Genomic DNA, 22,123 nt, shown 5'->3' on the forward strand with positions numbered 1-22,123 from the left:
GCATCTAAATAGAGTTCAAAAGTAGAACTTATATTTTTTAAAGTATTGTCCTTAGATATATTGGGCCTTAAGAAATGTTAAGTAACTTAATACTCCACTTTACAGAAACTGGAAACAATCATCTGAATTTTTGCAAAATATCATGAACCCATTACATGTTTTAATGAATAATTAAGAAGATATTAAATATACATATACTTAAAGATTGGAAATTATGTTACCTTTTCCAATAGGTATTAGAATGAAGGGCTTGGTGCTTGTATTGATACTGTGCATTGATTACATTAGATTACTTTCCTCTAAAATACATGATAGATTCCTTAAGTACTTTTTTCCTGAATAAAGAGATTTTGAGTTGAAGGATATGGTCAGAAAACTCTCAGCATTTTTATGTCTATATAATGCAAGGAGTCTCAGATGAATTTATATGCCTTAGTAACACAGATGAAATTTGTATAAGCCTTTTTTCCCCTTTTGCCTTAACTGCCAAGCAACCTGGAGCCACTGTTATCAGCTCATCTCAGGTGCCTGTTAACATCTAACCGGAGCTCCCAATGGTCTCGCTAGTGTTTTCATCCCTAATTGGGTTTAGTTCGTAAAGCTGTATCATATCCTTTTAGAAGTCAGTAGAATACCAACTCTATATAAATTGAGTAAAGCTGAAAAATATATTAACTTTACTAAGTTTTTACAGCTAATAGTTGCCTACTATGGTAATGCATGATTGAATTAATAACAATCCTGTAACAAACACACTAATGACATTTGTTTTTAGCATTTCCTTTATAACATAATCATGGGGATTGTAGAGTGAGTTTAAGCCTTAGACCTTATGTTTTTCTTTCTTTCCACTTTTATGACTCTGAAGTAAAGAAAAAATTTTTTTCTCCTGATGAAGAACTGAAAAAAAGTTTTCTCTGGCTGCAGGTTTCTAAAAGTGGAAGTTAATGTTCTAAAATGTATGTAACGTTGCTTTATGTGTATAGCTCAAAAGCATAGAAAGCAAAATAATATTAAATTTCAACATACTTGTTATCCTGCATTCCAGTTGACTGTAGAGAACCTCTAGTCATGTCTATCTGTTTTTGATGCCTCTACAGAATAACTGCCCAGCATCCTCTGCCCAACCAATCAGAATGTAGGAAAATCTACAGATATGACGGAATCTACTGTGAATCTACCTACCAGAAGTATGTTGAAATCTTTGTGAGTCTTCCTTCTGGCTCGTGCATCAGTGCTTGTGGTTGCCAGCTATTCAGAAATATCCTTATATTGAAGCCTTATATTTCTCTAATTTAGTGGGGAAAAGAAACCAACCAACCAAACAAACAACCAAACAATTTGCCTCTGAAATCAATACAGAAAAAATGTTTATTCTTTTGAAATTGTGGTCTAAAAGTTTTCAAAAAAAATGACTGTCTTAAAGCTCTTAGGTAAGCTTCTTTATATTGCAATAAACAAGTACTTATATGCAAGAAAATCTCAGCAAAATACATTGCACAGGTGCTACACATCTTAGGGATTTGAAAGGTGTGTTATGTATAAATTAGCTGTCACTTTTTTTCAATCCAGTAATGGAATGATGAGTTGTAATTTGCATAATCCTTTAAGAAGTCAAATTATACTGTCATGTAGCAGACTTAACATGCTAGCTAAGATTTCAGAGCTTTGCAGCTAATTACTATGTACCTTACAGGACAGTTAAATTGAAGTTGAGTCCTCTACCTCTGCTGCCATTTGCTTTGTCCATTATTTAACAGAATCTGCACTGTTGGTAACGAGATGTTGTTACTATCACTGAAGTAAACACTGCTCTGGGGAGGAAAGGCATTTTAATATATCTTAGCTTGATGTGTATTGCTTTTGCTAAGAAGAAAGTTTTTTGTTTCTGTTTGCCTAATGCAATAGTCTAAATTGGAGTCTTCCCCAAAAGAGTAAAATTTATGCTTTCCAGAAAAGTTATGAAATACTGATGGAAGCAACATTAACTTTTAATTAATTAGTTAATTTCCCTATAGAAAATGTAAAGGTAAGCATAATTTCCCTATAGAAAATGTAAAGGTAAGCATAATTTCACTAAAGGCATTACCCTTTCTAGATATACTTTGCAGATATACTTTTGGTGGGCTTTTGTCTTCAAACTCTTAACTTCATTTGCAGTAGAATTTCATTACTGAAAAAAGTACCCTTTTTCCTTAAACCTTCTTTCCGAATACAAGCTGGTGAGTTCTGCTCTCATTTACTCCTCCAGTTGGTTGTAGAGCATTTTCTTTCATGGTTTCCATTTTATACAAGATCAAGAAACCTGGGGCCCATGGAGGCTGCTCTCTGAAATGGACAGAGTGGATACTGGATGGCGCGGGGACTCTGTCCTGTACCTTTGCAACTTACTTATCTCTCGCTTTATTTCTTGAGATTCTGCTGCCAAGATAGTGTTAGTCATTTCATCAGAATTGGTGTAATTATAATGCAAAGTTGTTTCTGATGAATATTTTTGAAAATTCTTGTTATCTGTGAGTCCTAATTATGCAGGCTCTTGGTGGTCAGGTTTCTGTAATTCGTTAGTAATTTTGTGGCTTTTTTGTGATTCACGGATACTGGATACTTCGAGGAAGCCTTTTGCTGAATAAGAAGAGGGTCCTTTAAGAGCAGCTGATTGTTAACCGCTCAAGTATTGGGAGACCAACAACCAGCTGTTGTTCATTTGTAATTAAGCCAGTGTCACGTGACATTCCTAACCCCCTTAAAGGCTGAGGTTCGTCAGCGGAAGCGGAAACTCAGAAACTCGAGAGTGGGTGGGATCCCCGGGAATTCAGTCCACAGCAACGCTTCTCTTCTGACCGTAGGTATTGTCTGAAGGGCTTGTGTTTTTAAGAATTGGTGTTTTTTACAGTCAAAGTAGACACAGTAGGCAGCACGGTTGTGACTGCCGGGCAAAGTCACTAGGGGAATATTCATAACAAGGAAATATTGGCAAATAAATGATGAAGAAGGGGAGGAAATCCCCAAGATGTTAAACTGGAGCACTGTCACTGAGATGATTAATGGTGGTGTGTATTTTAGAGAAGATGCTTATCTGGGTTGTCTTGAAACTATAGTTTACATTTAATAGCGCTTATAAAAAAAAAAAGCGTGTGGTGCATGAGCATACTGAGGAGAAAAAGCTGTGGATCCCGATTTTATTTTCCTGAGTAAGTATTTTCTCCAACTAAAAATTTGGCTTCTGGTTATTGGAAAGCTGGTGTTAATGTATAACATATAGAAAAATATGTATGTTCTATGTATTTAATATTAAGCAGCATTTATAAACCTCCCTTCCCTAGACGACTGAAAAGTACTTTGTGGAAAAGACATGTATCTTTTCAAAACTTTTGAGGGGTGAACATTATCAATAATAGGGAAATGCTTATCACTCAGATTTGCCCAGTCATCTGAGGCAGAGGGCAGGGTTGGTCATAAGGCCACAGTGGATAAAGGGCCAAACTTCAATCAGTCATGTCCTTAGTGCAATAAAAAAAAAAAATTCTCCATCCATTCCTGGTGAAGCGGTGGCTGTCTTAGAAGACGCTCTAGCTTTCCGTGTCAAGCCGTGAATATCCTGATTCCATGTAGTGAATATTACCTGCCTTGAGGGGTCTTTTATCAAAGATGGCAATGCAAATTTGGGCAGGTTTGTAACATTCCTGGGCCTCAGACATAGGGCTGGCTCCAGGCAAACAACTTACAATCCTATCTTCAGTGGTCTTAGCGCCTAGAAGAGCACTGTTTTTCAGTTTGGGGGGCCCTACCGAAATAGTGGGATATGAATCAAATTAAGTGGTTCAAAATCAGATTTCTAAAAGTGAAATGGAAGAGAACACTATAGTGCATTGCACTTAGAAAGAGCGTTTCATTTTGTGAGGTTTCTGGTTTTTACATGTGTGTGGATGTCTACCTAAAACTGCACATATGGCTGTACATGGGGTGGGTTATGCGGTAAAATGTGTTTCTGTGTTTTATATCCAAAAAAAGATTGAAAGCCACTCTGACAGCTCTAACAGTTGGTAGGTAAGCATACACACATAGTAACCTGTGGGTGTTAACGTTATTAAACATTCAGGATATGGTGGGTTGTAAAGAAAGAGATGGTCAGTCTGTGAAAAGGATTTAGGAATGAAAAGGCTACACTATCTGGTCTCGCATATCTAGTATGTGCTGGAACCAACTTGGATGGGCTCGCGAGAACTGCCTGAATGCACGTCTCTCCCACTCTGTGATCCCTGTCTTATGCTGGTAACTTGAAATTGGAAAATGCTGTAAATCAGGTGCTTTCCTGCCCCCACCCAAGCTGTTAAATGTTTACCAGCACATCACTTTTAAGAGTGGTAGTATTTCTTTCACCTGTAATTTTATGGCTTTATAATTGTGATTTTTTTTTTACATTTTAAAACACTTTTATATGTTGCATTTAAATGTTAGTGGGAATTATTCAAATAATTAAATCACTTCAATAATACTGAGAGTTTAAAATGCACAGGAATATAAAGTCTAATCGTTTCAAAATGTCTGTAACTTTGGATTTCAAAATAATGGTAGTTAACCCTAACTTCTTACATGAAATGATTATGACACACCCAGTTTTAAAACTTCAAATTGTAAATGGTGATAGTTTTTTGGCGAAGGATAGGAAAAGTGTTTTCAAGAACATTAACCACATTACAAATATTTTACAGATTTTTTTTTAACGTTTATGTTGTCGTTTTGCTAAGTACTGAAACTTTTAGGTTCCAGGCCCCTCTGTCCATTTTCACCTCTCTGTACAGTTTGTAATAGTATCTCTGGTTTTACAGGTGAGTTCACTAAGGTAGATTTAATTGGGAGATGCCAGAGTTCTCTCCATCTAAAGCAGTTGTCTTTTCTGTTTTCAATCATAAAAGTAAAAGCAATACGGAGTCTGAAAAAAAGACGTCTCCCCCATAATAACTATGATAGCTTTATTTTTAAAGAAAAGAAAATGCAATTTAGAGGAAAGAAAACTTTGGGCATGAAATAGAATTGTAGCAATAAATTCATCAAATCACTCGTGTGGAAAGAGGAATGAGGAAAGATAGGAAAGATAACTTGGTAGGAAAGAGTCAGCTGAGAAAGGCCTTTATCACCTCAGCACTGGTCACAGTTTAGCTATCTGGCTGGGAACTACTGTAGAGGGATCCCTGAAATGACTGTTCTTGAACACAGCTTTAAGGCTGAGCCTGGGGAGACTGGCACTTAAGTTACTAACACTTACTGAGCCCATGCTATGCCATTTCGATAGGCACTGAAATATATCTGTTTTAAATGAAGGGGTTTAGCCCGGGTTCCTAGTCTCAAAATGCATCCAGGATTGAGAAGGTGTTTGTGATTGACTAGACAGCTATCACCTAAACAGAAGGGGATGCTGGCAAACCTGGGAGGGTTGTCTTTGTTGCCTGTGTTCATCCTGAGCCTCTTCCTCCTCTGTGAAATTCATTCCACCTGGATACCTGGGTTGTGTTTCATGCCTGGGGCCTTTCCCCCTAGGGGCGGGGGTGGGGTGCATTTTTCTCTACCCCCTCATTGTGATCAGGTGTTTTTAACTGCTAATGTTACTCTTCTCAAGGCCATTTACATTTTAATAAGCGACTCCGTGAGGAATTCAAACCAAAGAGGGAGTCTCCTCCGACAGAATAATTTCAGCCACCACGACAGGGATTGGAGGAATTAATGTGGGCCTGGAGGGCGAGGGGGTGACGTTTTCTACTTTTCTCAGAAGGAGGATGTTCTACTCAGGATTTGGACTCAAAACAGAAGGAATTAACCGGGTCGAGGAACGAGAAGGAGGAGAATCGGTGAAGAAGCAAGAAACTATGTTGTGCCAGAGAGCTAACCACTTGCACCTGTCCTGCCAATTAAGGTGAACAAGACAGGTGCCTTGTGTAGCAGGCTGCTGGGGGATAGATGGTTACCTGTGCTGAAGGTCAAGGAGGCCCCCGTGGCAGCAGCAAGTTCTTTTGCTGGTTATTTAACCTGATTGATTTCTATTATACTGGCGCCTCCCTCCCCCACCTCACAGACTTTAGAATTCTTTATGCCAGTTGTGTTTGGATCAGTAAATAACAAAGAATTGAGAAAAAAATAGACAGTGAACTTCATAAAGAGCTCTAATAAAATCTGCGTGTTAAACAGACATTGAACTTTGTAGCAAGAACTGCTGCAAACCTTTCAACATCTCAATGAATTCTAATTTCCACGTCATGCCTCTCAGACCTCAGCATGGTTTCTGGTGGTTTCTCCCAGTTAATTTTAGCATCACACCAATAATTCTGCCTATAAATGACTTGAAGTAGCATATTTTGGTAATGTGGATGGCATGAAAGTATATTGTTTAGGGCTAAACTAGCTTTAAAAGGAGCTAACTTATTCACTTAAATATATTTAACTCCTCCACGAGTCAGGTGCTGTTTTACACAAACTTAGAAGTGACTAACAACCCCTGCCCTCCAGAAGCCTGAGATGTGAACAAGTAATTGGGGCTCCATATGAGAGCCGCCTCGGGGGAGATGTGTGCAAACTATGGAAGTGGTGCCATGAAAGGGTTATTTTTAATAGTCAAGGTGGGCCCTGGGGTCTTCATGGTGGAGGAGCTACTTGACTTGGGGGATGGTTGCTGGAAGTGGTGATTTGGGCTAAACGAGAGAGATTTCTCCAGTAGCAAATCACAAATGGCACCTTTCAGGCTGGGGAAAGGTGACAGGAGGTGAGGTTCGAGAGGAAGGGGGAGCAAAGGCATCCTGTAGACCGTCTTCCTGTTGAGAGTGCAGGAGAGTGTGGCACAGACTGCACGGTTCGAGAACAGCTCTGAAAGTAGCTTAGACCCGAGGCAGGAAAACTGTGGGAGTGGCTCACGGCCTCAGCTTCTCCTTTGTTTAGATGGCTATTTAGTGTGCCTTGTATCAAAGAATGTGCAATCCTGCTGTGTGTTAGTTTGAAGTTACTTTTGGTTTATAAACATCTTGGAGGACCTGTCTACAAATTCATTGCTTTTCCTGGCTTGAGGTACTCCATATTTGCCTTTCTCTTCACAGGCCACTTACAATTCAAGATAAACGAGTGCCAGAGAGTAAAAATGGACAGGCACAGGAGGCGTAATTTAAAACTAAACAATATTAATTGGCTTCACCAGAGTGTATATTTTCATTATGAGAGCAGTGGCTGCCTAGATTTTTAAAAATAATTGGTTAGTGACACACCTGCAGTGTGTATGAGAACTCTAGAAACCTGAGAACAGAAAGTAAAGGTCAAGGTGAAAGGCACAGAGCTACAATGAACCTTTTGTCGGCACGCTGTTCAACTACAGTGTTCAAAATCACTACCGGGTGGTTTCAGAGAGGTGCCGAGACTAACGTGCTTGTGCCCAGGCTTTAAAAATAATACAGCGACCTTATAGTTACACATAAACTATGGTTTTAATAAATTCTCCTCACCTTGAGAACAGCTTGTTCCAGGTGTTGAGTTTATAAGTGTCTCTTAGTGAATTTTTGGACTTCGTTTATGCTTTAGAGTTGGAAGAGTTATGCTCTAGTCTTGGACTGTGGGTAACTTAAGAAGAGCCACAAGTCCACGTAATAGTGTTTAATCATTGCTAGAGCTGGTTAAACCTCCCAGAAATGCATCTGAGTTTGATCCTAGCCCCACAGTTATCTATTAGATGTGGGACAGTCGCTCAGTTACTTAACTCTTTAAGCTTCTGTTTTCTCATCTGTAAAATGGAGGTAAAAGTGAAAACTGTCTCAGTTGTTGGAGGATCAATGTGATGATGATGATACCAATAACTACCATTACTAATCTTTTATCAGATACTGATGTCTCGCAGGGGGCTAATGGCTTAACATACATTTTTAAAAAGTCTTCACAATAAACGAAGGCACTAGGTATGATTATTACCACCATTTTACGGAGAAGAGAACAGGTGCTTACAGAGCTGAAGTAGCTCACTCGGGGTTCAGAAGCTAGGATATGATGGTGTTAGGATCAGCATCACTAAGCCATGGCTACAGGCCCCATCCACTCCCTGTTCCCCCACCTGTTTTTGTAAACAGGTTTCTTAGAACACTACCATACCCATCCACTTGTGCATCACCTAGGGCTATAGAGACAGAGGTGAGTAGTGGTGATGGACGCCTGAAATGTTTACTGTATGGCTCTTTACAGGAAAAGTTTGCTGACCCCTGCATTAGACCTCTGTCTGACTTCAGAGCCTAAGGTCTAAACCACAAACACTCTGGTGGTTGGCTTAGATAAAAACTCACTGAGTAGTACTTTTTTACTCATCTAACTTAGAATACAACTGTTCACCTCATAGAACTCTTGTTTGCAAAATGGAAATAATCAGCCTCCAGCAAGATGAGCAATCAGGACTATGGAAATGCTGAGGAACTTAAAAGTTCCTAAAGTAACACATCCTGAATTGTGTGCTAAATTTGCTGTTCAGTAACATGTGTTATTTAATATACAAGAACTTTCATTGTAATAGCATTCAAAACAGAATCCTAGTATAAAGAATAATTGTGAACTTCAGTGGATATTCAGGATCTGTTTATTTCATACACCGGCGAATTTCATATCCTTAGGAAGACTATATTCTTCAATTTCCAATGAAAAATAAATTAAAAATACTGTGGAAATGCCACTTAAAGTATTATGATCTGTGTTAAAAATATGTATAAACTTACAGTAGAAAAAAATGGAGCAGGATTTTTTATCCAGTTTAATGAGGAGATATATACATAGTTAACATACATCCCTTAATAGTCTTACCAGCAACGAAGAGGAAGAGATTATGGTTTCAACTTTACCCTACTCTGAACTTTTATTTCCATGTGTTTGTTTATTGATTCAGGGAATTCCCTGTCCTCTGCTCAGTAAATGACCTTGGATTTGTGTTACTTTGGAGCTTACGGAACGCACTGTGATAGGCCATCAACTGGTGTTGAGGGGATATTCTTGGAATTACTTTTCACTCGGCCCAACGCCATGTCTCTGGGTTGGTGGATGGGGCGGGGGTGTGTGTGGGGGTGTTTCCTAGATTAGTTATATTGTCTTCTCTTGGGCACACTCTTTTTGGATAGAGATGCAATACATTTTATCTTGGAACATTTAGAAAATTCATATGAACGTAAATTAGATATAAACAGAAAAAAGCATCAATGTCATTTGTAGTTGCATCACCCATAGGTAGCTGCTGTTAAGTTTGATGTCCATCATATTTGTGTATGCTTAGATGCATATCATCTTTAATAGATACGTATCCACATGTATAGATTTTTCCTTGTGAATCCATTCACAGGCTGCCTCAGCTGGGAAATACCTGGGGCCAAGTGTTAGAACTTGTACACAAACAACTTGTTTAAGGGAAGTTGGAAACTAGGTAATCAACTTCCATATAGAAGCTATGTGCTGCAGAGGTTTGCTTTCTTAAATAACATTTTTTTTTCCTTTTCCTAGTTGGTATCTCCTTTCTGAACTTTATTACTTTCTTGTGTGGGGAATTTAAATTCTTTTGTTTGGGAAAAAGAAAAAAAAACAGAACTCCAGCAAGAACTAGTGATAAAACTTTCAGCAGAAAAATCCTTCTCTGTCCTCTCAATTGTTATCAAGAGAGTCCATCATTGACTCGAGGTAGAAAGTTACAGGACAAAGCCAATGGTGAGGAGGGTGTCATGGGCTCAAGAAACGGCTTTTTTAGAACAGAATATGCACGTGTATGAGAAGCGGCTGTTAAGTGATTAGATGGAGTTTTCTGGCTGCTTTATAAACCTCATTCTCTCACAGGCCACTTCTGCTGCATCATTTCTTAGGTTGCTTAAAAAGAGAATTCTGCTTACCGTGTTCAGCACTGAGATGTTTTGATCTAGTTCTCAGAGCAGAGAGAAGTCGGGTTTCTGTGAGGATTTTGGTTCAGTGTAAGGAGAGCATTCTGGGGAGATGTTCTGATGGCAAACTTGAGACCTTTGTCATTCACATATCAGTGTGAGGGTTCTTTGGAGCTGGGTGCTTGATATTTATGTGATTAAGTGGACTATCATTGTATCTTATTTAAAAGCTGATTTCCCTTCCCTTCTCTCAGCTCAGTTATAAAGGCTCCCTGCCTTTCTAGCATTAATTGCATACTAAATGCAGTAGATCAAATACAGGGCCTCACTCTTTGCTTTTTCTCACTAGGTACCAATGAAGAGAGGCCTGTTTCTCTCACTAGCAATTCTTATCGCTTGCATTTCACCCAACGTAAGCTTCCATAGCAGCTTCATTTCCTTGACTGTCACCTATCAGGGCTGCTCAGAGACAGTCACAGCCAGTTGCATCCCTTGGCCTTGAAACCAGAAGAGGTACTGACCTTTTTGATGACCCTTCTGTTTACTTCCACTCTCCAGCTCTACTAATGAAACTGTTTCAGGAGTGAAATCGAGTTGGCATGGCTCTATTGGGTACAGAGTCTCCCATTCTGTGTGCTTTGAACACCCGCTGGATCTCCTGGTGAAGAACTACATTTATAGTGCAGAATTCCCCACCGTTACAAAGTAGAGCATTCCTCTGAAGCTTTTCATAAGGTAAAGTGAAGAAGCAGTCACGTTAGGACACATTTTGCTTGTGGATATACAGAATAAACTGAGATGAAGACAGATGCTCACAGACACAGTTGAAAGCGATGAGGGCTTGATGCAGAGAGGCTGAGCATATCTCCTGGGGAAGGGCCTGCTGGTGCCCCTCAGACTGCTCGGGGAGCAAGCTGCCTCTCTAACAGTTCACCGCAAAACAAATGCTGAAGGCTATTTTCACTTTTGCCTTTTTTCTAAAAGTGAGAGTCCTCTTCCAATTTCTTTCAGTTAGCAAAAACAGGCACTAATGTAGTCTTTCACGAAAGCAAAGTGGTGTAAAGCAAACTTTAGAAAAGTGGGGGATACCTGTAGTAACAGGGCGGTCTTTGCTCACTTCCAGAGAAGCAGCATGCTTTTCCAGGGACTGCCTAACTGCCTGGTGGCTCGCAAGGGGGAAAATGAGCAGCAGCTCTGATTCTCATCCCCTGGAGAAATTCATCAGGTGTCTAAGTCTTGAATTAATGTCAGTGAAAGTGGTGGTGTTCATGTCACCATGTTTTTTAAAAGGAGAGGTTTGGAGACACATCCATTGGGGATGAAGGTGGAGGGTAGGAGGAATTCCTGAGTTCTTATAAAATTGACGATCAATAAATTCATCCGATGGCAAGATTGTTAACCCTCTTCTCTAAACACTGCTTGCCCAGAGCTAGTAACAATTTACATGAGGCTAGTAGGAATAAAGAATGGTGTTTCTTAAAAATACTATCGTACTTGTGAAATGCCTTGAGGAAGGTAAGACTAAACTAAAATGACAGGCCAGCAGGTTTTACGCAGGGTATTTTTATAAGGGTCTAGTGGCAAGTTTGGTTCACTTGCACCGCAAATGCCTTCATTAGCTCTGCTTAGGAGGAATTTGCAGGGCAGATGATTGCTGTGGTACAGAGTGTCCTCCAGATTTGAGACTGAGAGAAAGACAATACAGCTGCATTTATTCTTCCATGAAAAGGAAAAATACTCATTGACGGTGAGGCCTTTCATTGTGAGGCAAAACTGATCCTTCTGGGGACAAACGTTTTAACTCTAGACAGTGAACTTATGTGTCAGTTTCACCATTGCTGCTTCTGTATTTGCTGGTTTTCCACATACAGCAGTGTAGATGCAGGAATTGATGAACTGAAATCGGAAGGAAAGGAAGTAATGTGTTCTGCTATGGTGTGTTCTGTGGTCTTTAGGCATTATGGTAATTGACCCAAATAACCACATTTGAAGTAAGTAAAACACTCACTTTACACTCAAGGAGATGAAGGCTCAGAGAGGGTAGGCCAGTTGCTCAATTTACACATCTAATAAGATTTAATCTGGTGACTATAGTGGAATAATCCGGGTGAGTCTAGCCCAGCAGTTTATACTCTGTGAACAGAGTGATGTGGCCCCTTGGAGCAAGATGACAGTTTTCCTCAGAGTAACATTCATCGTCTACTGAAGGGTTGTCTACTGAAATCTATTTCTGCAAAAGAATAAGACCCTGAGAAACTTAAAGCCTTACCTGTAGAGGTGAAAAGTTTTGTTATATTTGAGCATTAGTTACTTAAAACACATTGTGTCCTTTGCACAGCTGTGTACTAACATGGGGGCATTTGGAAATCTGTTCTTACACTGCAGTTATCATGCAGAAATGGATGAATCCTAAGCTTCAATCTCAAGTTCTACCTCTTTCCAAAACCCAAGTTTTGAATTTCCAAACTACTTGGTGTTTCTACCTGTGATCCACTTTATATCAACCTCTACCTCTAATGACCAACAAATTTGCAAGCACTTCTATGGACTTTCCATTTAATCCTCAGAGCAACCCAGTAAACTGTGTTTTATCTCCATTTTACATGGAAAAAAATCTTAAACCAAACAAGAAAAAAAAAATCCCAGACAAAAAATGTCATAGAGGTTAAGTGATTTGAAGAGTTTCACACGGTAGCAGTGTGGCGTGGCCTGCCTGTAAAGTACAACCTTGCTGATTTCCCAGTCCAGGGCGCTCTCCAGGACAGTGCAGTCATTCCCCGAGAACAGAACTCCGCATCTTCCTCAAATTCTTCTCCTACCTTGCACTTCTTTTGCTTTATCTAAATTTCTCTAGTCATTCAGGCTCACTCTTGTAATCATCTTCTATTCTACCTCTCTCTAGTCTCGAATATCCTATTTGTAGCATGGTTTTAAAATAATTCTCGTTTTTTTCCGTATCCCTACTCTAAGCTCTTTCTTCATGGGTAGGTTGTTCCAGTCTCCTGTTTAATTGTCTTATTTCCCTTCTCATTCAGTTTTATAAAGTTAAATACCTGAGTCTACTGTGTACAAAGTACCTACAAGCAGGCACACATTTTCCTTTCTGGGCTACGTTATAGTTATCAAGTTAAAATAGTGTTTCTAACATATCTCCTGCTCATAAATAATTGACTGTTCATTCTTACCACATGGTTCCTATAGCTTAGTATTTAAAACCCATCAGTCTTGCTCTCATCTGCCTTTCAGCCTCCCTGCCTCCTGCAAGATCTTTCTCAGCACAAGCTCTCTGCTTCTGTCCGTCAAACATGTCCACTTACTCTTGTGAGGTACAACACATGCACTGTCTCTGTGCCTTTGCTTTACCCACAGTGATTCTCTCCCTTAATCCCACACATTAATTGGGTACCTTCTATAACCAGGAACTGTTGTTCGGGATATGTTGATGAGCAAAGAACAAAGTCTTTACCCTCCAAGTTAGAGGGCATTAGAGACAGGGCAATAAACAGCAAATGTTGAAAGCCACATAAACCTGAGTCTGGTGGTGGTGGAAAGAGGGGAGACTAGCTTAGGAACTGTTACTATAAGCAAGGTGGCTCATACTGATGGTATAGAAGTGGACATGGTGAGAAGAATGAGGATTCTGACCTATTCTGAAAGAAGAATCAAGAGGATTTCCTGATGGGGTGGATATAGGGAAGTTGTAGAGAAGGCAGGGAAGTCAATATTGAGTCCAAGATGGAATCCTCACGCGTCATGTGCTCTGAATCACGTGTGTGGTGGCACCCAGTCATATATACCTTCTAGGAACTCAAACTGAGTGGTGAGGCATGACATAAATTCACAAGATCCTGTGTGTGTATGGGTAATATCTTAGTAAGTTTGCAAATTTCTTAGATATGAATTCATTCACTCCACAAGCCGCCTTAAGGTGCTTAAGGCCAGTGATTGTCTTACCCCTCAGTAGTGCTAAATGCAGTTAGAGGCAACTTCAGTGTAGTGGATAAATGCACAGGCTTGCAATGGAGACTGATGTATCCAAACCCTAGTTCTAGTACTTTTGCTGAGTGATCTTTAAGAAGTTACATCAGCTCTCTGTCCCCCATTTTTCTTATCTGAGTAATGAAGACAGTAATCTCTCTCATAGGGTTTATCATGGGGAATAGATGTGCTAATACATGCAAAGTACTTAGAACAGTGTCTGGCACATACTAAGTGCTCAAATAATGTTCACCATTCCAAAGAAAGGGTTCAGGAAAAGTTAAAGGGGATTAACATTCGAAGTGACTTCCTCCTGTAAACAGCCATGTTCAAACCTGCCAAGCTGCAGGGATAATAAGAATAATAAGGTCTCATATTAAGCCTTGCTTTCTAGCTGATGGTTAAAAAATAGAAGGGGAGAATTGTATTATAATCAGTCTGATTACCTGTCTCTCTTCAGGGAAGGGCATGGAGTCTGGTCAGTATTCTTGGTACATTTGATTGACAGACTGACAAACAGCATATAAATACCTAACACAAAAAAAATCAATGTTTTATTATTTTTTTAGCTTAAAATGTTGAATGTGTATTAAAATGAGAAAAATAATTTTCAGGATAGATATGACTTTCCTAGTACATAAAAGCAAGGAGATCACATCAAGAAGGAAATACTATTTTTTTGCCCTAGAACAGGAAATTACTATTTTCCCCTCCATGTTTATATTTTGATACCTAATATCTTTTTTTTCCTTATGATTGTTCTTTCTCTCATTCCATTTATCAGCAACTAATTTGGCCTCCAAATCCAGGAAGGAGCAATGCGTTGCTGCTATGGAACTCACGCAGACATCTGTACTGTCAGGGGCGGTTTGAAGAGCAGCTTAGTTCGGCTTTCATTGTGCCTGGTACTTCAGCGAGGCACTCAGGTTCTGTTTGAGCTCAGGATTCCTGATCCCATTCTATACATTCTAGATGGCAATGCAGACAGTGGCTGTCAATGAGTAACAGGTAAATATTGAACAGGGAAGCTCTTTTGATTAACTTCGTGGATCATTATTTGAAAGTAGCTTGCAGTCGGAACAACTCCATCACTCATGATCAGAGCACATGGCGTGGGGGTCAAAGCATCAGCCTGCTGGTTGGGAAGCTGAAGTTGCATTCTTTGTTCTATACCTGGTCCTGTATTCATGCAGTGCTGGACTAGTTACAACTATCCAATGAGTTAAATGGTGACTGTTAAGCACAGTGGGAATGCAAAGACACTTAAGATGATGAAGTACAAAAAATGTCCAAGAGAGACTTTGTGCTATGCTGATATAAATACATTAAAGCATACTTATAATAACTTTTTGAAGTATATAACAATATGAGTGCTTAATTTTTTATCTAGATTCAGCAGTCTTTTTCTAATATGGCATTTAGACAGTTGCAGCATACTGAAAGTGAATTTTTGGTCCAGTGTATGCTGAAAAGAAGTAATTTCAGCATCTATCCTCTTTCCTATGTTTAGTCCCTATCACCTAATGGGTACGTATTGCCCCCATGAGACATCTACCCAGAAGGTTGTTGCGTGATCTATTTGCTGTTTATTAAATGATTCTGATCCAACCATTGAACCTCATGGGAAATTAGTGGTGTATCATTGTTTGGAACAACACCATTGTCATCATCATTTTTGAGCTTCCATCAAAGAATATGCACAGAACTTGAAAAAAAAAAAAAAGACAGATGAGACTGAACAGAAAAGGACAGCTTTCTGCTCTCAAACATTTCTGGGTCAACACTGAATATGATCATAAAAAGATGCAGGTAAACTGTGATTTAGGTTGTTCATGAGTCTTTAGGAGAAACCCAATTCAGTAGCTAAATAGGCAATTCCAAAAGTTTTCATAAAGTTCAAATTTTTTAGTTGTCTTTTAATCATGTTGAGATACAGAAATGTTCAGAAAGCTAAGTGCAATAATTAAAATTACTAAAACAGCTAATAACAGTAATGCAAATCTGTCTCCTTATCCTCATTCTAGAGCAATAGTTAAAGGATACACCTTTTATGATGTTTTAAATGTATAATTAATTTTAAATTTCCTTAATTACATGGATTAATGCCATTGTTACTTGATGTTATGCATTTATGAACCACAAAAGTGACAAAATTTATATGAAGAGTGTTGGAGTCTTAATTTTGTGTCACTTGTTAATCCCATGCAGCCTAGTCAATATAATAACAGCCAGAAATTTGTTAAAAATTTATTCTGAAAATTTGAATAAGAAGTACACTGTGAAGTTGCTGTGTGCTCACTAGAACTGTAAACCACATGCTTCCATCACATTTCTGAGGAAGAGATCCTATATATTGGTATCTTTTAAAAGGTGTGATTTAATTTTCCTTTTAAATAGGGGGAAAATATTAGTATCCTCTCTTTAATTGCAATGTTCTGGACTAATTGATGGGAACCCTCCCCTCCAAAAAAAAAAAGGATTTAAAATTTCATTTAGGAAGTATTCTCGATTAGATAGTTATTATTCAAAGTAATGTTAGAAATCACCGTATTAGGAAATTTAGACAAACCCATAATGTGCATGCAAAATGCATAATAAATTGCAAACCTAATATAACATATGAAATTTCCTTACAGTAGAAAAATGCTGAGTGTCTAAAGAGCAGTATGGGTTACTGCACTTGTCTTCTTTCCCAGGGGACTCAGGATCTCATTTGGATCAGATTCCAAGTGAACATGTGTTAGGTAACCTGCACCACAAAGCTAGAACATAATCTGACCTCGATCCTTGTTGAGAGCTGGGACAGTAGGGGATCCCGTGGGTCAGGGTGGAACTGGCCGGGCTGCCGCCTAGAAACGTGCCCACGGTATGTACAGAGCCAGTGCTTTGAGGCCTTTGGTTTTCTTGAAATGGTAGGTAGTGGGTTCAACATCCAGTCTGCTTTTATAGGGTAGGAACCTTGGGACACAGTATTCTTTTGTGTAGACTTACTTGTGATCCATGTTGTAATTCGTATTTTAGTTATAAAAAAACTATAAAAAATATAATAAAAACATGTATTTTAATTTTAAATTTTCCTAGTAATTTCTGCAACTTAAAAAGACTTTTATGTTACACCCCAACAGAAAATAGAATGCACTAGACAAGGATATTTTAAATGATGGTGACATTATTTCTGGCTTTTAATATTCCATCTTAGTTACTAGACAATTTGGTAACGTTTTGGGGAAAATGGAATACGTTAGGGGAGGATATGGTCACTTGGAAAGTTGTTTGGCTCCATTCAGGAACAAATATTCATTTGTCAAGGAAATACTTTCGTCTCTTTGTGAGAAAATGTAGATATTCCTCAACCTCAAGGAAATTTCAGGCCATCAATAGACCTAAGACATATAATAATTTATTGATTCAATAAATATTTACTGAACACGTACTAAGTGCCAGGCATTGTCCTAGGCCCTAGGTATTCAGTGATAAACAGGGCATCCAGAGTTCCTGCAGCGTGGGGTTTATACTCAGTTGTGGAGGTTATACAGTGCATAGATACATGATTTTGAAAAGGTAGTGCTCTGTAGTATAAAGGAAATTAAATCAGGGTAAGGAGATGGAGTAGGACTAGTGCTTTTCTTGGAAGACGGAGACTGTTAAGTGCCGTAAGAACAGTACAGTTGGCTCAGTTCTCTGCAAGTCCAGGAGAACAAGATCATCTATGGTATGGGGAACTGGGAAACTCTTTTGGGGGAGGGTGAAACTTAAGATGACCCTTGTTGAATGAGAATGAACAAGCCATGTTTGTATACGACAGAAGATGGAAATAAGAGTTTCTGTTCCAAGTTTACTAGAAATAAGGGGAAGGCTTTACAGGACCTTGAAGGAGAAGAGAGGAATTTGGACTTGACATTTTATGTGGTTTCAATAAACTGAAGGATTTGAGCTGAGGAATAGTGGAGTGTAGGATTTTTCTAGCCTCTGTGTTTGAAAGAAGTGGATGGGAAACAGGCCACCTGACAGGCTGTTATGATGATCAAGAAGTGAGAAAACTATGTAAATTTGTATTTGTGCAAGCATTGACTAATTCAAGATGTATTTGAGGGCTACTGTGTGAACATGAGGTTGGATAGATGGATCATGTGATTTCCTGACTCATGAAAGTGATTTGTAGACCAAGAAGTTTGAGAATCTCTATTCTAGGTCCAGTATGCTGGATGTGGTTTACCTGATTACCTACATTCTTCAGTAGGACTTGCTTAGGAGATACTTAAAAAATTACGTGTATCTATAGAGCACCAAGAACTCATCAGATAGCAGACATTTTAGGGCATAAATAGGCAGCCCAAAATGGTTCCAGAGATGAAATAAATATTGTAAGAAATGGCCACCATTTAAGCCATATCTTAACTATCTAAGAAACAAACACAAGGTGACATTATAGGATAGGGATGGCTAGCATAAACTAGTGATCAGCAAATACTGACCTTCAGCTCTGTTTGTTAGTAAATGTTGCCAGTGAATCAAGGTCCCAATCAAACATAATACGTACATGTTGCAGGTGATTAGGCAGGGATGGCATACCGTTTCTTAAAGACAGATCTCTGCGTGAGAACAACGATGTAGATGTGTTTGCTAATGACAGAACCAGCCTTGTGATTAGTAGTCAGTTCTTGACAGACACCATGTTGAAGGGAGGTTTTCCATAACACTTTTCTCATTTGTTGATTATGAACTTCAAGATTCGCACCCTTATCAGATTGATTCCTACCTCCATCTAGAGAAATAATAGTGAAGGAAAATCCCATTTTAATCATAATTTCCTTAGACTTGGAAGTGTCGTATTTTATTTTTTACTCAATATATAGGCCCTTCTTAACTATCGTGTAAGCAAATGTTTTCAGCTTTTAAAATAAGGGTACGTTAATTTTTGGAGTACAAGGATCCTAGCACTAACCCAGTTTTTGTAGGAATCTTGACAGTTTTTGTACACTCATTTTTGTAGGAATTCTGACTTGACTCTTTTAAGGTTTCATGCACTTAATGCAACAAATTATGTTTGATTTCTAAAGACTATCTGGGTTACCAGGTTCTTGATAAGGTACTTCTGTATCTTCAACAAGTTTAAAGAACAGGACTGTGAGTGTCCTGAAAGGAATCCTGACTCTATTATTAGCAATATGTTAAGCAGCTTATTCGCATCACTTAACAAATACTTTTATTCTTCTGTTTGGAGATCATTTTCTTTTTAATTTCCTAGAAATTAATTGTATCATTAAAATCCTTTATGACCTTCCTTTCTAAGAGATGTCCCGCAGTTGCTGTGTTTTCTCTCTTACCTTTGTTCACAAAGCTGCTATCACCATAGTACAACTAATGCTGGGTTCCCTCAGTCCAGCTTGCCACGGTCTCTGGTCTCTTTGGTCCATCTGCCAGTCTTTGCGGGGTGCTGGAACACATTGCATAGCAGCTTCTATTAATCACAGAAATACTTGGAAGACTTCATCCTTCATGCTAAAAATCTGCCACTGAGCTGGCAAAAATGGAGAAATTCACCCATAAGTTAATTTAACTTATCTAAAATATTTGTTTAGGGAGGCAATGATTTATTGAATGTTAATAAATAACTTTATAACTTATTAATCCTTTAGTAAGCTGTGTTTAGAGTCCATATGAATCTGTACTGTGCTTAACTTCTAACATTAAGATTTAACTTTGTATTTTAATAACTGGTGGAATCAGATTGAGTTACTTAAAAAAATCAGCTTTCAGATCTCTCACAACTCTGTGTATTTGTTTCTATAATAGTCAGAATTGGTCTTTAATATCCTCAGCCAGTGAAACAAGCATGCAGTTTTTGGTACTATGATAGGCAATTTTTAAAATATTTTCTATAATTATTTCTCGGTAGATTTGAAATAGCATTTAGAGAAAAAACCCTGATCTTCTCTTTCTATTGCTACCTCTCCCTCAGTGCTCCTCAAAAACCAAAAAAAAAGGGTCTTTATCTTCTGTCATCAATTTGTAATGAATAGAGGTTGATAAACAAAAATAAGACCTCACATCCCAAGAGAAAAGTAAAGGAGAACTGTAGAGTTGCACAGGGCCTTGCACGAGAATCCTGCCTTAGGAAGTGGAGACCTCGTGCTGCAGAGCCAGAGAGCCCTCGGGTGGGGGTTTTGTTTCCCCATGGACACCTTGTTACCAGTTGTATCAAGAAGAATGTAGACCTTGTGTTAGTTGATAAATGGAGATTGGAATCATCTACTGGGTTATTTTATGGTATTTGTTAACAATGTTTACCTTTCTAAATTGATTCAACATAATCCTCACCTCAGCTTTCCTTCATTTCTGGAAGACATATAGATAATGCGGTACTTTTGTGAAGCCTTAAATGGCAGTGAAAAACTGATTTTTGCCTTAGCTCAGCAGAGCAGCAGGGTTACATTAACACTGAGTTTGGAACATTTGAGTTCCCGTCGGGTACAGAGTGTGGCTGATATGACGCGACTTGCCTTCAACAGTTGTTTTAACAAGATAGCCTTCGTATACAATATACTGAGCTGAAAGGCATAACAGTAATGTTAGCAAGAAGCACTGTTGGCAAAATTCTTGACTTTCATCTTTATCTGATGAATCCAAAGCAATGTGTTACTTACAGAAAAGTATTTTCAACTGAATATATATGACAGATATTATTTTTCAAGTGTCTATAACTTTATAAGAACTATTTTTGGTGTGTGATATTTTTATTCTACAAGTGTTTCTAAATTCACTGCACACACAGAAAGAGGTCCAGGACTTTGGATGTTTGGGGTAAGGAGGCCCATTTCTATTCATTCGTGTAATAACTGTTTATTGAGCATCTCTTAGGTGCCAGGCACTGGGGATACAAGGGGCAAAAGTGTGAGCCCTTGTGGTATGTACATTCATGTGGGGATAGCGGACAAGAAGCAAATGGATTGGTTAGAAGAATACATGTGAGGGGGAGAAGGGCTGTAGAGATGATATGAGCAGGAAAGTGAGCTAAGGAGTCCCAGAGATGGGAGTGGGGTTTGCAGCATTACATGCGGTGGCCAGAAAAAAAACTTGCTGGGAAAGTGACAGTTGAATGAAGGAGATGCTGGAGCAAGCTTTGTGTATACACTTGTGTCACCATTTGGAAATATGAGTCCTGGTCAGCTGACCGTTTAGCTGATGCCCACTGTCTTCCGGAGATGCCCTTTCCTGTGCCCTGTGTTAAAATTCTCTTTCTCTTGCCTTACTTTCTATTTTATATTGTTCTACTTTGGGGAGAAAATGTATTCTACAGAGCATTGAGCTCATTCTATGAAAGATGCAGTGATTTTTAAAGACAGCATAAATCAAGCTTCCATAAATATTCCAAGTTGCACCTTACGAAGAAGTTGTTTTTTGTAAACGTTTAAAACTGTAAGAGAAAAGCTTTCCACTCTGAAAATGGTATTTTTACTAATTTACTAATTAACACTTTTCTGCTTAGCACCTTCAAGACCTGACTTAATTACAGTTTCTAGTACCTTAAATAGTGTTTTAAAGTGAGTTAGTGTTGCTTTGCTCAAAACATTGCAGTAAGATTTTTGCCCCTTTAGGCATCAGTTAATATGAAATGTATCACTGATTTTCACTGTCAGAATTCTCATTGGAAATACTGGTGGTTCTGTTACTTGGATGATGGAACTGTGACTGATCAGGGAAATATTAGATGTACATTAGCTTCACAATCCCAAGGATAGGGTTAACTGGGCACTTTTTCCTTAGTAATATGGACATAGTTCTGATTTGGCTCTGGGCTTGGAAATGTAAGAAGCACCATTTCTCCTGTTTTGTTCTGAGTCTGGAGACCTCATTTGAATTGGTTCCCAAAATATTGAGGGAATTCCTCCTCTGGAGAGGTTCCTGCAATGCAATCTGTGGTAACCATTGTAGTAATCAATCGAGAATCATTTGGTAAACTGCACACTAGTGTGTTCTACCAAAAAATAAAGCCTGTGGCCTGCAGATTTCCAAAAACAATAGAAATCAGATACGGATTAAGAAAGACATAGCAAAATGCTTAGTCTTAACCAGAATTTTTCTCTTTGAATCAAATAGCCTTAGAGGAACCTAATTGATGTAATAAGTCTATTTCTATTTAAGGTAGTGTACAAGAAATTCCTGGAGAGCAAACTTATTTCCCAGCACTGCTTCCTTCCTGGTAGAAGTTACTTAGAAATAGGGAGAAAGAATTTCTTGATGATGCAAATGTGCAGTGTCACATTTATGTTTCT

General features: G+C 38.6%; 1 protein-coding gene and 1 long non-coding RNA gene across 9 annotated transcripts in view; one reads left to right on the forward strand and one right to left on the reverse strand.

Moving 5' to 3' along the window:
- The window catches only part of LOC135321301 (uncharacterized), a 40,036-nt gene extending 20,607 nt beyond the window's left edge, over positions 1 to 19,429 (reverse strand). The window contains exon 1 of one of the 2 annotated variants that reach the window (XR_010380931.1): positions 19,175 to 19,429. This is a non-coding gene — a long non-coding RNA (uncharacterized LOC135321301). Of the gene's footprint in view, positions 1 to 14,293; positions 14,445 to 19,174 lie in introns of those variants that run through there. The other variant, XR_010380932.1, reaches the window with a different exon arrangement.
- NPAS3 (neuronal PAS domain protein 3) overlaps positions 1 to 22,123 on the forward strand; it is a 799,526-nt gene that overhangs the window by 103,541 nt on the left and 673,862 nt on the right. For 5 of the 7 annotated variants that reach the window (XM_064485884.1, XM_031453562.2, XM_064485886.1 and 2 more), the window contains exon 2: positions 1,101 to 1,190. The exons of 1 other annotated variant lie outside the window; for it this stretch is intronic. In XM_064485884.1, the coding sequence (XP_064341954.1) occupies positions 1,101 to 1,190 (90 nt within the window). Of the gene's footprint in view, positions 1 to 1,100; positions 1,191 to 1,944; positions 5,912 to 22,123 lie in introns of those variants that run through there. One more of the 7 variants, XM_064485888.1, reaches the window with a different exon arrangement.

This window comes from Camelus dromedarius, chromosome 5 (assembly GCF_036321535.1).
Source record: "Camelus dromedarius isolate mCamDro1 chromosome 5, mCamDro1.pat, whole genome shotgun sequence".
NCBI classification, from domain to species: Eukaryota; Metazoa; Chordata; class Mammalia; order Artiodactyla; family Camelidae; genus Camelus; species Camelus dromedarius.